We start from the raw sequence: 14,567 nt of genomic DNA on the forward strand, positions 1-14,567 counted from the left end.
TGGATCACGTAGTACTCCGGTACCACACCGAAGCAGTCAATTAAAGCTGGTTGCGATTAATATTTTCGAGGATAACGCCGGTTATGACTGGGTTAGGTCTGGTATTTGCCATCATCTGGCTCGTACTTTCTCATTTTTCGCATACTTGTTGGCCAGATCCTGGCCTTTTTCTGGTTTGGAACACGTAGTAATGCGGTACCACACTGAAACAGTCAATTAAACCTGGTTGCGATTAATATTTAAGTGGATAACGCCGGTTATGTCTCGGTTAGGTCTGGGATTTGCCCCCATCGGGCTCGTACATTCGCATTTTTCGCATAATTGTTGGCCAGATCCTGGGCTTTTTCTGTCGTGCATCACGTAGTAATGCGGTACCACGCCGAAACAGTCAATTAAACCTGGTTGCGATTAATATTTTCGAGGATAACGCCGGTTATGTCTCGGTTAGGTCTGGTATTTGCCCTCATCTGGCTCGTACTTTTGCATTTTTCTTATACTTGTTGGCCAGATCCTGGGCTTTTTCTGGTTTGGATCACGTAGTTATGTGGTACCACACTGAAACAGTCAATAAAAGCTTGTTCCGAATAGTATTTTAGAGGAAAACTCTGGTTATGTCTGGGTTAGTTCTGGTATTTGGAATCATCTGGCTCATACTTTCGCATTTTTCGCATACTTGTTGGCCAGATCCTGACCTTTTTCTGGTTTGGATCACGTAGTAATGCGGTACCACAGCGAAACAGTCAATTAATCCTGGTTGCGGTTAATATTTCAGAGGATAACGCCGGTTATGTCTCGGTTAGGTCTGGGATTTGCCCTCATCTGGCTCGTACTTTCGTATTTTTCGCTTACTTGTTGGCCAGATACATGGCTTTTTCTGGCTTGTATCACGTAGTAATGCGGTACCACACCGAAACAGTCAATTAAACCTGGTTGCGATTAATATTTTGGAGGATATCGCCGGTTATGTCTCTGTTATGTCTGGGATTTGCCCTCATCTGGCCCGTACTTTCGCATTTTTCTTATACTTGTTGGCCAGATCCTGGGCTTTTTCTGGTTTGGATCACGTAGTAATGTGGTACCACACTGAAACAGTCAATAGAAGCTTGTTCCGATTAGTATTTTAGAGGTAAACTCTGCTTATGTCTGGTTTAGTTCTGGTATTTGCAATCATCTGGCTCATACTTTCGCATTTTTCGCATTCTTGTTGGCCAGATCCAGGGCTTTTTCTGGCTGGCATCACGTAGTAATGCGGTACCACACCGAAACATTCAACTAAACCTGGTTGCGATTAATATTTTGGAGGATAACGCCGGTTATGTCTTGGTTAGGACTGGGATTTGCACTCATCTGTCTCGTACTTTCGCATTTTTCGCATACTTGTTGGCCAGATCCTGGCTTTTCTCTGGCTTGGGCCACGTAGTAATGTGGTATCACACTGAGACAGTCAATTAAACCTGGTTGCGAGTAATATTTTAGAGGATAACGCCGGTTATGTCTGGGTTAGGTCTGGGGTTTGCCCTCATCTGGCTCGTACCATCGCATTTTTCGCGTACTTGTTGGCAAGATCCTGAGCTTTTTGTGGTTTGGATAACGTAGTAATGCGGTACCGCACCGGAGCAGTCAATTAAAGCTGGTTGCGATTAATATTTTCGAGGATAACGCCGGTTATGTCTGGGTCAGGTCTGGTATTTGCCATTATCTGGCTCGCACTTTCGCATTTTTCGCATACTCGTTGGCCAGATCCTGGCATTTTTCTGGTTTGGAACACGTAGTAATGCGGTACCACACCGAAACAGTCAATGAAACCTGGTTGCGATTAATATTTTGGAGGATAACGCCGGTTATGTCTCGGTTAGGTCCGGGATTTGCCACCATCTGGCTCGTACTTTCACATTTTTCGCATACTTGTTGGCCAGATCCTCGCCTTTTTCTGGTTTGGATCACGCAGTAGTGCGGTACCACACCGAAATAGTCAATTAAACCTGGTTGCGAGTAATATTTTAGAGGATAACGCCGGTTATGTCTGGGTTAGGTCTGAGGTTTGCCCTCATCTGGCTCGTACCTCCGCATTTTTCGCATACTTGTTCGCCAGATCCTGGCCCTTTTCTGGTTTGGAACACGTAGTAATGCGGTACCACGCCGAAACAGTCAATTAAACCTGGTTGCGATTAATATTTAAGAGGATAACGCCGGTTATGTCTCGGTTAGGTCTGGGATTTGCCCTCATCTGGCTCGTACTTTCGCATTTTTCGCATACCTCTTGGCCAGATCCTGGCCTTTTTCTGGTTTGGAACACGTAGTAATGCGGTACCACACCTAAACAGTCAATTAAACCTGGTTGCGATTAATATTTAAGAGGATAGCGCCGGTTATGTCTCGGTTAGGTCTGGGATTTGCCCACATCTGGCTCGTACTTTCGCGTTTTTCGCATACTTGTTGGCCAGATCCTGCGTTTTTTCTGGTTTGGATCCCGTAGTAATGTGGTTCCACAACGAAACAGTCAATTAAACCTGGTAGCGATTAGTATTTTAGAGGATAACGCCGGTTATGTCTTGGTTAGGACTGGGATTTGCCCTCAATTGGCTCGTACTTTCGCATTTTTCGCATACTTGATGGCCAGGTCCTCGCCTTTTTGTGGTTTGGATCACGCTGTAATGCGGTACCACACCGAAATAGTGAATTAAACCTGGTTGCGAGTAATATTTAAGAGGATAGCGTCGGTTATGTCTCGGTTAGTTCTGGGATTTGCCCTCATCTGGCTCGTACTTTCGCATTTTTCGACTACTTGTTGGCAAGATCCTGGGCTTTTTCTGGTTTGGATCACGTAGTAATGCGGTACCACACCGAAGCAGTCAATTAAACCTGGTTGCGAGTAATATTTTAGAGGATAACGCCGGTTATCTCTGTGTTAGTTCTGGTATTTGCCCTCATTTGGCTCGTACTTTCGCATTTTTCGCATACTTGTTGGCCAGATCCAGCGTTTTTTCTGGATTGGATCCCGTAGTAATGTGGTTCCACACCGAAACAGTCAATTAATCCTGTTTGCGATTAATATTTTAGAGGATAACGCCGGTTATGTCTCGGTTAGGTCTGGGATTTGAACTCATCTGGCTCGTACCTTCGCATTTTTCGCATACTTGTTGGCCAGATACTGGCCTCTTTCTGGTTTTGATCCCGCACTTATGTGGTTCCACACCGAAACAGTCAATAAAAGCTTGTTCCGATTAGTATTTCAGAGGATAACGCTGGTTATTTCTGGGTTAGTTATGGTATTTGCAATCATCTGGCTCATACTTTCGCGTTTTTCGCATACTTGTTGGCCAGATCCAGCGTTTTTTCTGGATTGGATCCCGTAGTAATGTGGTTCCACACCGAAACAGTCAAGTAATCCTGGTTGCGATTAATATTTTAGAGGATAACGCCGGTTATGTCTCGGTTAGGTCTGGTATTTGCAATCATCTGTTTGATACTTTCGCATTTTTCGCATACTTGTTGGCCAGATCCTGGGCTTTTTCTGACTTGGGTCACGTAGTAATGTGGTACCACACTGAAACTGCCAATAAAACCTGGTTCCGATTAATATTTCAGAGGATAACGCCGGTTATGTCTGGGTTAGTTCTGGTATTTGCAATCATCTGGCTCATACTTTCGCAATTTTCGCATATTTGAATGGCCAGATCCTGGGTTTTTTTCTGGTTAGGATCACGTATTAATGTGGTGCCGCACTGAAATGGTCAATTCAACCTGAATTTGGTCAATATTTTAGAGGATAACACCGGTTAGGTCTGGGTTACGTCTGGTATTTGCCAGCATCTAGCTCATACTTTCGCAATTTTGCATGGTTGTATGGCCAGATCCTGGCCTTTTTCTGGTTTCGATCACGTAGTAATGTGGGACCACACTGAAACAGTCAATTAAACCTGGTTTCGATCAATACTTTAGAGGATAACGCCGGTTATGTCTCGGTTAGGTCTGGTATTTGCAATCATCTGGTTCATACTTTCGCATTTTTGGCATATTTATTCGCCAGATCCTGGGCTTTTTCTGACTTGGGTCACGTAGTAATGTGGTACCACACTGAAACATTCAATAAAACCTGGTTCCGATTAATATTTTAGAGGGTAACGCCGGTTAGGTCTGGGTTACGTCTGGTATTTGCAATCATCTTCCTCATACTTTCGCAATTTTGGCATACTTGTTGGCCAGATCCTGTGCTCTTTCTGATTTGGATCAGGTAACAATGTGGCACTACACTGAAACAGTCAATTAAACCTGGTTTCGATCAATACTTTAGAGGATAACGCCGGTAATGTCTCGGTTAGGTCTGGTATTTGCCATCATCTAGCACATACTTTCGCATTTTTCGCATACTTGAATGGCCAGATCCTGGGCTTTTTCTTATTTAGATCACGTAATAATGTGGTACCTATTGAACTTTATTTACTATTAATATAACAACAGTGGTTTATAACATAAGCAGTAATATATAAAGTTTAATAAACACGTAATTTCTGTATGGTACAAATGAAACAGACTGGAAATGAATGAACAAAATATGTATGAGAAACAAAAACGCAATATCACAGATCGATAAATTTTGTCGTCACTCTGCGTTCCTTCATCACACACACACAAAAGATTCATTCAATTAGATTCGTTGTCCTAGATTCGTTATCCTCCAACACCCTTCCACAACGATATACATTTTAAAATTGTTTTATTTGTTGACGCAGTGCACACTTTTCTGCCATATATTTTAATTTTACTTTTGCAAGAGGTTTAGTTAACATGTCGGCAGGCATTTCATCTGTAGGGCAGTATTGATAATCTATTTTTCCCCGATCCTTAATGTCTTTTATATTATGGAACTTTGTATCAATGTGTTTTGTCCTATTGTTAAACTTCTTGTTGGATGTGAGTTTTAAGCAACTTTGGTTGTCTTCGTAGATGATTGTGTCCTGGGTCCCTTTTCCAAAATCTTCCAGTAGACGTTGTATCCATACAGCTTCTTGAGTAGCTTCGGCAAGGGCTATATATTCCGCTTCAGTAGACGATAGTGAAACACATGGCTGCTTCCTGCAAGCCCAACTTATCGAAGCTCCGGCAAATTGATACAAATATCCGCTATTCGACTTTCTATCATTTCTGTCTTGTGCCCAATCGGCGTCTGCAAAACCAATTAGTTTCCTGCTTTTAACCCTTTGACCAAGTTTCAGTTCATAATCAATTGTTTGTTTTAAATAGCGAGCGACTCTTTTCGTTTCTATCCAGTCATTTGTTGTGGGATGCTTGTTGTGTTGGCTTAAAATAGCAACGCTTGCGGATATGTCCGGTCTACTGTTTACTGCTACGTACAATAAAGCACCGATGAGCTGTTGATACCTGTCACTTTTTGGCATTTCTGATCCATTTTCTTTATATTTAAAATACGTGTGATCTAAAGGTACACTTGATCCTTTTGCATCTTGAAGACCGAATCTGTGTAATATTTTTTTAATATATTTCGCTTGATTTATGCTGTAAAAACCTTCTTCATTTCTTCTCATCTCTATTCCTAAATAATGTTTCAAGAATCCTAAGTCATTCAAACAAAAATGTTTCTTTAAAAATGTTTATATTAATAATAAAAAATATCGTCAACATAAATAATAACATAAATCAGTTCTCCTTTATCTTCTTTAGTATACAAACATGAGTCTGCCTGACTTTGTTTGAAATCATATTTCACGAGCAAATCGTTTAATTGGTCATTCCAAATTTTGGCAGCCTGCTTCAAACCATAGATGCCCCTTTTAAGTCTGCAAACATAGTCATCTTTTTTACCAGGTATTTCATATCCTTCAGGTTGCTTCATAAATATCGTCTCGGTTAATTTCCAATTTAAAAAAGCAGTTTTTGCATCAAAATGTTTTATCAACATACCTTTTTGTCCAGTGACCGTTAAAAAAGTCCTGAATGTAGATTGTCTTACTACCGGTGCAAAATTTTCATCGTAATCCGTGCCATATTTTTGTGAAAACCCTCGAGCAACAAGTCTGGCTTTATATCTCTCCACACTTCCATCGATGTTTCGCTTAATTTTAAAAACCCATTTACACGAGACTATATTTGTGTCTTTTGGTTTGGATACGATTTCCCAAGAGTCGTTCCCCAATAAGGAATTAATTTCGTCATCCATGGCCCTTTTCCAATGCTCTTTATCAGATCCTGACAATGCTTCCTTCGCACTTCTTGGTTCATGTTCTGTATTTAGGACCATGTTTGACGAAGCTACATACCTATCTGGTGGTACTCCTTTATTCGTTCTTTGAGACCGTCTGCACTGTATGCGATCCGTTTCCTCATGATCACCGTTTGTCTCTTTACTTGACATATATTCGTCTGTACTTGGTCCGTCGTCTGATTCTTGATCGTCAGCTGATTCTTCACTGGATGACTTTTCACTTTCAACATCTTGATCGTCAGCTGATTCTTCACTGGGCGACTTTTCCCTTTCAACATCTTCATGGTCGTCTTCCGTGCTGTCTTTTATTTTCGAAAAAATGACCACATTGTCCATCGGTTTATATTCGCTTACTAAATCTAAAAACACAACGTCGCAGCTGATCTTGATGCGATTTGTTTTTGTGTCTAATAAACGAAACGCCTTTGATTCATCGGAGTAGCCAACGAATGTAAATTTCTCAGCTTTGTCGTCTAATTTCTTCCTCTGTTCCTTATGTATGTGTATGTATGCACTGCAACCAAAAATGTGTAAATTTCCGACATCGGGCTTTTTCGAAAACCACAATTCATATGGGGTTTGATCGATTGCTTTCGTAGGTAATCGATTCTGTAAATAGTTAGCTGTGTTTACAGCTTCTCCCTAATATTTCTTATCTAAATTACCATCGAGCAGCATACATCTTGCCATCTCAAGTAGCGACCGATTCTTTCGCTCAGCAACGCCATTCTGCTGAGGTGAATAAACTGTTGTATACTGTGCTTGAATCCCTTCCTGTCTCAAATAATTCTTTAAATCTTCATTAACATATTCTGTTCCCCGATCCGATCTTATTATCTTTGTTTTTTTCTTAAACTGTGTTTTCATTCTTTCTACATATTCTTTTATACATTTTGCTGTTTCATTTTTATGACTCATAAGATAAATAGTCGAGAAACGAGAATAGTCGTCGATAATTGTTAAAATGTACCTTTTGTTGCTCGGTGTTACTGTTTGCATAGGTCCGAACACGTCCGTATGTATGAGATCTAGAATTGAATTTGTCTTGCTTTTTGATACTTTTGAGAAAGGTAATCTAGCCATTTTACCCTTAACGCAGCATTCACAAATCATCTGCTGTCCACAATTCTTAATCTTGATACCTGTGGCTAGATCTTTATTACCTAAAAACTTTATGGCGTTAAAATCTCTATGCCCGAAGCGACGGTGCCAGGTATGCTGGCAATCCGCTGTATGCCCATTAACAATACTTCCGCTCGCTATATATACTTTTCCAATTGGACTTACTTGATACAACTCGGGTGACAATTTCGCAATCGCTTGTAATTTGTTGTCCTTCATGATCTTACAATCGTTTTCGTCAAACGTCAATCTGTATCCATCTTTCACCAGTTTCTTTACTGATAATAAGTTTGACCCAAGTGTCGGCACATATAACACATCGCACACTTTTATTTTGAAGGCGCATTAGAGTCCAATACACAATCTATTACACCCGAAGCGATTCCTTGCACTTCAGCAATCTTTTGTTCCTCTGCAAGACACACTTGACCTTTCCTTCGCGTGTCGAATTCTTGAAAAAACTTCTTCGAAGTCGCCGTATGGCTTGTTGCCCCAGAGTCGACGATCCATACATTTTTATTGTCCTCTTGATGCTTCTCCGTTCCAAGATATGCTCCATCAGAAATTTCTGCTCTTGCATAAAAACAATAATCATTCGAAGAATCTTGCGAGACTGCATTAGCTTTTTCTTTTTTATCTATCCAGGCTTTATATTTTATACAATCTCCTTTAAAATGCCCTGATTTTTTGCAAAAATAGCAATTTTTCTTCGACTGCGTGCTGTTTGTATTTTTGTATCCAGTTTTCAACGCCGTTTCTGTACACTCTCTTGTGACCTTTGTCCCTTTACGTCTTTTGTATTCGTCCATTAATTTACTTTTTACAAGTTCTAACGTAAAATCACCTTCGGGCATGCTTTCAAGTGCTGTCACGAGAGTTTCATAGGATTCTGGGAGACTTCCAAGCAGCATTGCACCCATAAGATTGTCTGGTAAATCCTATCCGAGGGCAGCTAATTTTTCAAAATAACCGCACATTGTGGTAATATGTTCCTCCATGTTGCCATTTTCTTTCATGGCTGTTCTACATAATTGTTTTAGCAACAATACTTTATTCGTTAACGTGGCCTTTTGGTGATATCCTTGTAGAGAATCCCATACCTCACATGATGTTTTGACATTCCTCATGTGCTGCAGTTGGCTGTCTTCTACTAATAGTCCTATTGTAGCGCGTGCTTCATTATACTTTTGCACCCAAACAGCATCTTCCGTAGCGGGTCTTTCACTTCTTATCACTTCCCATAGTTTTTCCTTAATTAACAGAAGTTCCAATTCGTAACTCCATCACTTTAATTACTGTCCACTGGGCCCATAACCTATTGGACTTTATTTACTAATAATATAACAACAGTGGTTTATAACATAAGCAGTAATATATAAAGTTTAATAAACACGTAATTTCTGCATGGTACAAATGAAACAGACTGGAAATGAATGAACAAAATATGTATGAGAAACAAAAACGCAATGTCATAGATCGATTAATTTTGTCGTCACTCCGCGTTCCTTCAACACACACAAACAAAACATTCATTCATCTAGATTCGTTGTCCTAGATTCGTTGTCCTCCAACAGTACCACACTGAAACAGTCAATTAAACCTGGTCCCGATTAATATTTTAGAGGATAACGCCGGTTATGACTGGGTTAAGTCTGGTATTTGCAATCATCTGGCTCATACTTTCGCATTTTTCGCATACTTGTTGGCCAGATCCTGGGTTTTTTCTGGTTTGGATCACGTAGTAATGTCGTACCACACTGAAACCGTCAATTAAACCTGGATTTGATAAATACTTTAGAGGCTAACACCGGTTAGGTCTGGGTTACGTCTGGAATTTACAATCATCTGCCTTATACTTTCGCATTTTTTGCATACTTGATGGCCAGATCCTGGGTTGTTTTCTGGTTAGGATCACGTATCAATGTGGTGCCACACCGAAATAGTTAATTCAACCTGGCTTCGACTAATATTTTAGAGGATAACAGCGGTTAGGTCAGGGTAAGGCCTGGTATTTGCCATCCTCTGGCTCATACTTTCGCATTTTTCGCCTTCTTATTGGCCAGATCCTGGGTCTTTTTCAGGATAGGATCACGTATTAATGTGGTACCACACTGAAATAGTCAATAAAACCTGGTGGCGATTAATATTTTAGAGGATAACTCCGTTTATGTCTGGGCTAGGTCAGGTATTTGCAATCATCTGGCTCATACTTTCGCATTTTTCGCATACTTGTTGGCCAGATCCTCGGTTTTTCCTAGTTTGGAACACGTAGTAATGTGGTACCACACTGAAGCAGCCCACTAAACCTGGTTTCGAGCAATATTTTAGAGGATAGCACCGGTTGGGTCCCGTTTTGTTCTCGGTTATGCCCGTATCTGGCTCATACTTTCGCATTTTTCGCATACTTGATGGCCAGATCCTTGGCTTATTCTGGTTTCGATCACGTAGTAACGTGGTACCATACTGAAACAGTCAATTAACCCTGGCCTCGATCAATATTTTAAAGTATAACTCCTCTTGGGTCACGTTTAGGTCTGGTGTAAGAACCTCACCTGACTCATACTTTCACATTCTTCGCATACTTATCGGCCAGATCATGGGCTTTTTCTGTGTTGGGTCACGTTGTAATGTGGCGCCACAATGAAACAGTCAACTAAACCTGACCTCGATCAATATTATAGAGGATAACACCGTTTAGGATTGTATTAGGTCTGGTATTTGCAATCATCTGGGTCATACTAACGCACTGTTCGCGATACCTGTTGGCCAGATCCTGGGCTTTTTCTGGTTGGGATTATGTAGTAATGTGGTACCACACTGAAACAGTGAGTTAAACCTGGATTCGATCAATATAATAGAGGATAACTCCGGTTGGGTCACGTTTAGGTCTGGGATTTGCCCTCATCTGTCTCATACTTTCGCATTCTTCGCGTACTTGTTGGCCAGACCCTGGGCTTTTTCTGGCTTGAATCACGGAGTAATGTGGTACCACACTGAAACAGTCCATTAAACCTGGTATCGATCAATATTATAATGTATACCACCGTTTGGGTCTCGTTTAGGTCTGGGATTTGCCCTCATCTGGCTTATACTTTCGCATTCTTCGCATACTTGTTGGTCAGATCCTGTGTTTTTTTCTGGTTTGAATCACGTAGTAATGTGGTGCCACACTGAAACAGTTAATTAAACCTGGTCTCGATCAATATTTTAAAGTATAACTCCACTTGGGTCACGTTTAGGTCTGGGATTTGCCCTCATCTGTCTCATACTTTCGAATTCTTCGCATACTTTTTGGCCAGATCCTGGGCTTTTTCAGGCTTGAATCACGCGGTAATGTGGCACCACACTGAAACAGTCCATTAAACCTGGTACGGATCAATATTTTAGAGGATAACACCGTTTAGGATTGTATTAGGTCTGGTATTTACAATCATCTGGATCATACTTTCGCATTTTTCGCATAACTATTGGCCAGATCCTGGGCTTTTTCTGGTTTGGGTCACGTTGTAATGTGGCACCACAATGAAACAGTCAACTAAACCTGACCACGATCAATATTTTAGAGGATAACACCGTTTAGGATTGTATTAGGTCTGGTATTTGCAATCATCTGGGTCATACTAACGCACTGTTCGCGATACCTGTTGGCCAGATCCTGGGCTTTTTCTGGTTGGGATTATGTAGTAATGTGGTACCACACTGAAACAGTGAGTTAAACCTGGATTCGATCAATATAATAGAGGATAACTCCGGTTGGGTCACGTTTAGGTCTGGGATTTGCCCTCATCTGTCTCATACTTTCGCATTCTTCGCGTACTTGTTGGCCAGACCCTGGGCTTTTTCTGGCTTGAATCACGGAGTAATGTGGTACCACACTGAAACAGTCCATTAAACCTGGTATCGATCAATATTATAATGTATACCACCGTTTGGGTCTCGTTTAGGTCTGGGATTTGCCCTCATCTGGCTTATACTTTCGCATTCTTCGCATACTTGTTGGTCAGATCCTGTGTTTTTTTCTGGTTTGAATCACGTAGTAATGTGGTGCCACACTGAAACAGTTAATTAAACCTGGTCTCGATCAATATTTTAAAGTATAACTCCACTTGGGTCACGTTTAGGTCTGGGATTTGCCCTCATCTGTCTCATACTTTCGAATTCTTCGCATACTTTTTGGCCAGATCCTGGGCTTTTTCAGGCTTGAATCACGCGGTAATGTGGCACCACACTGAAACAGTCCATTAAACCTGGTACGGATCAATATTTTAGAGGATAACACCGTTTAGGATTGTATTAGGTCTGGTATTTACAATCATCTGGATCATACTTTCGCATTTTTCGCATAACTATTGGCCAGATCCTGGGCTTTTTCTGGTTTGGGTCACGTTGTAATGTGGCACCACAATGAAACAGTCAACTAAACCTGACCACGATCAATATTTTAGAGGATAACACCGTTTAGGATTGTATTAGGTCTGGTATTTGCAATCATCTGGGTCATACTAACGCACTGTTCGCATACCTGTTGGCCAGATCCTGGGCTTTTTCTGGTTGGGATTATGTAGTAATGTGGTGCCACACTGAAACAGTTAATTAAACCTGGCCTCGATCAATATTTTAAAGTATAACTCCAGTTGGGTCACGTTTAGGTCTGGGATTTGCCCTCAATTGTCTCATACTTTCGCATTTTTCGCATACTTGATGGCCAGATCCTGGGCCTATTGTTGTTTTGATCACGTAGTAACGTGGTACCGTACTGAAACAGTCAATTAAACCTGGCCTCGATCAATATTTTAAAGTGTAACTCCACTTGGGTCACGTTTAGGTCTGGTATTTACCCTCACCTGGCTCATACTTTCGCATTCTTCGCACACTTGACGGCCAGATCATGGGCTTTTTCTGTGTTGGGTCACGTTGTAATGTGGCACCACATTGAAACAGTCAACTAAACCTGACCTCGATCAATATTTTAGAGGATAACACAGTTTAGGATTGTGTTAGGTCAGGTATTTACAATCATCTGCATCATACTTTCGCATTCTTCGCACACTTGTTGGCCAGATCCTGGACATTTTCTGCTTTGGATCACGCAGTCATGTAGTACCAGAATGAAACAGTCAGTTAAACCTGGATTCGATCAATATTTTAAAGGATAACACCAGTTGGGTCTGAGTTAGGTCTGGTATTTACAATCATCTGGATCATACTTTCGCATTTTTCGCATAACTATTGGCCAGATCCTGGGCTTTTTCTGGTTTGGGTCACGTTGTAATGTGGCACCACAATGAAACAGTCAATTAAACCTGACCACGATCAATATTTTAAAGTATATCACCGGTTGGGTTACGTTTAGGTCTGGGATATGCCCTCATCTGGCTGATACTTTCGCATTTTTCGCATACTTCTTAGCCAGATCCTGGGTTCTTTTCTGGTTTGGATCACGTACTAATGTAGTACCAGAATGAAACAGTCAATTAAACCTGGATTCGACCAATATTTTAGAGGATAACACCGGGTAGGTCTGGGTTAGGTCTGGTATTTGCCCTCATCTGGCTCGTACTTTTTTTTTTTTTTTTTTTTTGTCGTGGGGAAAATCTTCGAAAGACTCCCTCCCACCTCCTTGGGGAGAGGTGGGAGGGGTGTGTGGGATTCCCCGCGCCCGTACAACGACAGGCGCGGGACCTACCCACTAAAAACCCCACGGTGACCCTTCGGCACGCTTTGGGAGGATACCGGGAATCGCTCGAAGCATTCTTCCGGTATCATCCCCGTGCCCGCGCTTTCGCGCCCATCCCCCGGGGGGACAATCGGTCCCCCCAGTAGATACACTGCCTCATAGCGGCGGGACGGGGCCACTCCATCCCGCCGCTATCCGTCCCGGGGCCGCATTTAGTGGCGGCTGCGAGCCCCAACTCGCAACCGCCCGCGACCCCGTTTCCACCCCTCGGCGGCCGGGCGTTCATGGCCGCACCAGACCGCCGAGGGTGCCTCCCCTTGCGTCGGACCGGTAGGGGGAGGCACTCCTACCCACAACCGGTCCGACCCGGCGCCGCCTGGCGGGAGGAGGGTCCCCTCAGGACCCCCCTCCCAGCCTAGGTCATCCGCCACGCCGAGGCGGCCGCCCGCGACGCCTCGCGACCGGGCGACGACCTCTGGCCACCGCACGAGCGCGTGCTTCAGCACGCCGCTGACGCTCGCGCTCCCTCCCCGCGGCCTCCTTCTGCAACATTACGTTCTCGCAGAAGGAGGCCACGGCCCTCCACTTCTCCTCGCTGCCGAGCATGGCGCGCACCACGCCCGGCAGCGAGACATCCCGCCCGACGACGCCGACCAGGACACGGCGCTCCCCCTCCCACGCGGGGCATACCTCCAGGGTATGATCCGCCGTGTCCTGCTCAGCGTCGCAGTTGGCCAACAAGTTTGCGAAAAATGGGAAAGTATGAGGCAGATAATTGCAAACACCAGACGTAACCCAGACCTAACCGGTGTTGTCCTCTAAAATATTGATCGAAGCCAGGTTTAATTGACTGCTTCAGTGTGGCATCACATGAATACGTGACCCTATCGAGAAAAGAACCCAGGATCTGCCCAACAAGTATGCGAAAAATGCGAAAGTATCAGCTAGATGTTGGCAAATACCAGACCTAACACAGACATAACCGGCGTTATCCTGTAAAATATTGGTCGAAACCAGGTTTAATTGACTGTTTCAGTATGGCACCTCATTAATACGTGATCCTAACCAAAAAAAATCCAGGATCTGGCCAACGAGTATGCGAAAGATGCGAAAGAATTAGGGAGATGATTGCAAATACCAGACGTAACCCAGACCAAACCGGTGTTGTCCTCTAAAATATTGATCGAAACCAGGTTTAATTGACTGTTTCAGTATGGCACCTCATTAATACGTGATCCCAACCAAAAAAAACCCAGGATCTGGCCAACGCGGATGCGAAAGATGCGAAAGTATTAGGGTGATGATTGCAAATACCAGACGTAACCCAGACCTAACCGGTGTTGTCCTCTAAAATATTGATCGAAACCAGGTTTAATTGACTGTTTCAGTATGGCACCTCATTAATACGTGATCCTAACCAAAAAAAATCCAGGATCTGGCCAACGAGTATGCGAAAGATGCGAAAGAATTAGGGAGATGATTGCAAATACCAGACGTAACCCAGACCAAACCGGTGTTGTCCTCTAAAATATTGATCGAAACCAG

The 14,567-nt window shown here is 42.7% G+C and overlaps 1 protein-coding gene across 1 annotated transcript; it reads right to left on the minus strand.

Annotated features, from left to right (window-relative positions):
- Positions 1–4,706: 4,706 nt before the first annotated feature.
- On the minus strand, positions 4,707–9,906 carry LOC143350676 (uncharacterized). The gene is made up of 8 exons (XM_076782697.1): positions 9,898–9,906; positions 8,321–8,595; positions 7,719–7,918; positions 7,194–7,623; positions 6,889–6,997; positions 6,578–6,772; positions 6,279–6,525; positions 4,707–5,575 (listed from the first exon to the last, which is right to left on the minus strand). Exons 1-8 carry the CDS (start codon positions 9,904–9,906, stop codon positions 4,707–4,709), a joined length of 2,334 nt encoding a protein of 777 aa, XP_076638812.1.
- Positions 9,907–14,567: the final 4,661 nt, after the last annotated feature.

Source organism: Colletes latitarsis, unplaced genomic scaffold (assembly GCF_051014445.1).
Source record: "Colletes latitarsis isolate SP2378_abdomen unplaced genomic scaffold, iyColLati1 scaffold0013, whole genome shotgun sequence".
NCBI lineage: Eukaryota > Metazoa > Arthropoda > Insecta > Hymenoptera > Colletidae > Colletes > Colletes latitarsis.